This window comes from Penaeus chinensis, chromosome 19 (genome assembly GCF_019202785.1).
Source record: "Penaeus chinensis breed Huanghai No. 1 chromosome 19, ASM1920278v2, whole genome shotgun sequence".
Taxonomy (NCBI): Eukaryota; Metazoa; Arthropoda; class Malacostraca; order Decapoda; family Penaeidae; genus Penaeus; species Penaeus chinensis.
In genome coordinates this window covers 5232568-5235067 of record NC_061837.1, presented here as the reverse complement: position 1 = coordinate 5235067, position 2500 = coordinate 5232568, and the positions used below count along the sequence as shown (strand labels likewise).

Sequence of the window (2500 nt, the reverse complement as noted above, 5' to 3'; positions counted from 1 at the left end):
TGTTTTTCATTTTTGTTTATTGTTCGATATATACATTTTATCACCGACTGTAGGACTCTTTGTATATACGGATTTTTGTATGTCTTCATGCTTGTTCATTATATGAGGACATTTTGTTGTATGTGAGCGTAGGTTTAGGTGTTCACAACTGCGCAAAAGTGGAAGAAGTAATTGTCAAAAAAAAAGACTTGAAGGTGAACATGAACATTAAAACTGTAGATTTATGATTGTTCTGAGGTATTTCATTTATAGCTGACGTATCAATAATAATAATAAAAGGCTTAAAAGTATATAGGCCTACATTACACGCAATTTCACTGATCATCAACTTATATTTAGTCGCCAGAAGTTAAGAAAACAGTTACTTTCATGACAGCAGTGTCGCTATATCTTACAACTTCCCGACGAGGCGAGGGCCGCCCACGCTCGCCAGAGAGTCCTGGCAGCAGGTGAGGACCATCAAACGCGGTCTAATTGGAAGACCCTCACACCTGTGGCAATAATAATGTCTTACTCTTGATCGCATATTCCGAAATAGATTCTTAATTATGCAACTTAATGCCAATTTCAGACCCTAATGTGCGTCCACACCTGCTTAGCTTACACAGAGCAGCTGTTACCCCCGAAATCGTTGACAATCAAACCCTCAAGCTACGAGCAGATCTATGGCGAGCGAAAGCACTTGATAGGTGTGTGTGCGTTTCATCGTGCCTGCTCTCCCTTAGGCCCGTTAACCTCATACTTGAGATACTTACAACGGGAATGAAGTTGACGCTCAGAGAAGCAAGGCGACGATAATGTCCCAGTGAGCTTCAAATATGGGTCAGACCACCATGTATGTTTACCGCTAAACGTGTTACGCTGAGATGATATCAGTGTGAAGGACACCGCGAGGGTAACTGAGGAACCCCTGTCCTCGCTCCTCTTGCTCCTGACCCTCGCGCAACTCGTGTCCCCTTAACCCTTAGCCAACCTCTGCCCCACTGACACATTAGAAATTTTGACCTCATGACCCATTGTGTCCTTTAGTTGACCCTACTTCACACTGCCCTAGTGATCCGAGCTGGATATCGCTTCCCACCGAGTGTCTTGCTGTATTCCCTACAAATTACCATTCATTATCAGTTGCCTCACTGTGATTTGGTTACTGATAGCTCTATATTCGTCCTTCTGACGCATTCCAGCACTTTCTGGTTTGGGGAAAATTACTTCTAAAGGGCTGTCATCTCTTCATAATACCATGAAGCATACACTGCTTTCGACTCACTACTCTGCTCAGATTCCCTTCCCCTCATAGCTTTCGTGTACTTGTGATTTATTAATCTATGGGATAGCAATTGTTCATCACTCATGTGTGCTACAGGGCCTTATCAAACTATGTGTTGGTGTATTCACATTGGCTGTACAATGGAGACTCGGCACATCTTAATACACTTTTACCCCCTGTGCTTTGATAGCGACAACAAACCATGTGATTTCCTTCATGACTCATTTCCCCTGCACAGCCTGATGACCCTCTGATCTGTTCAACCCCAAGACTACTTGACGTTATGCACTGCATAGACGTAGTCCTCTGTGTAACATTCGTTGTATTAATATTTTTCTCCATCACAACACTTTACCTCAACACCCTCTTTAACCTATACAAATCCTCGTGTCATGTACCATGGTAACTTTCGCAAGCATTTACGATCGCAATAAAGACATACTCATAAAACTACAAGATCTTGCATTTAGGAACTCACATTAATACGACTTGCATGCATGATTGCGGCACATTCGAGCCATGTAATATATATTTTTTTCATCAAAACAAATACCTATTTTATTATTACTAATGCCAGGATATGCGTTTACCATCTTACACAATATATGCATAAATCTTTAAAGGGCCACATGAAAAGATATTGTATTTCTAGCCCTATATATAAATTTTCAGGCCTTTTCTTTGTAGGATTATGTATAATGTACATTACAGTTCATCAACACCGACAAGGAGTTCCCACAGCTGCGCTTGGTAACGTCAACCGCTGTAATAGCGATATCTAAGATTGCATGTATTATCTGAACCTACTCAGGTTATTATCACAAAGTATTGTACTGAAGATAAAAAATACTTACGTTCCAAGAAGATCCTTGAGATTATACTTGTCCTCGACCGACGGCATCTTTCCTTCTTCTTTCTCCTTCTTGCTCGGTTTTTTGGTTGTTTCTTTTTTGGAGCCAAAGAGAGGCATGACCTAGACGTGTGCCACCCAGTGGCTGAGGGCCTCTCTCTCCTGAGGGCCCAAATACAACTTCCAGCTACCAGAACAACACTACTCCACGATTCGTGCCGAGCACTCGCGCCTCTCCAGCGCTTCCCAAAAAAATTTTGTATGTGATTCACCCGTACAATGACAAGACACTCTATTCTTTGTTTTCACTGGTGTATTATCTTTCTTTTCTTCCCAAGACTCTCTCAACACATAAATCTCGTAGGCTCTTTAATTTCCTATAT

General features: G+C 41.6%; 1 protein-coding gene across 2 annotated transcripts in view; it reads right to left on the bottom strand.

Annotated features, from left to right (window-relative positions):
• Positions 1–2500, bottom strand: part of LOC125035097 (calcium/calmodulin-dependent protein kinase type 1) — a 143864-nt gene that overhangs the window by 141051 nt on the left and 313 nt on the right. For both annotated transcript variants that reach the window (XM_047627244.1, XM_047627245.1), the window contains exon 1: positions 2122–2500. This exon is cut by the window's right edge. In XM_047627244.1, the coding sequence (XP_047483200.1) occupies positions 2122–2237 (116 nt within the window). In that variant the 5' untranslated portion in view covers positions 2238–2500. The remainder of the gene's footprint in view (positions 1–2121) is intronic.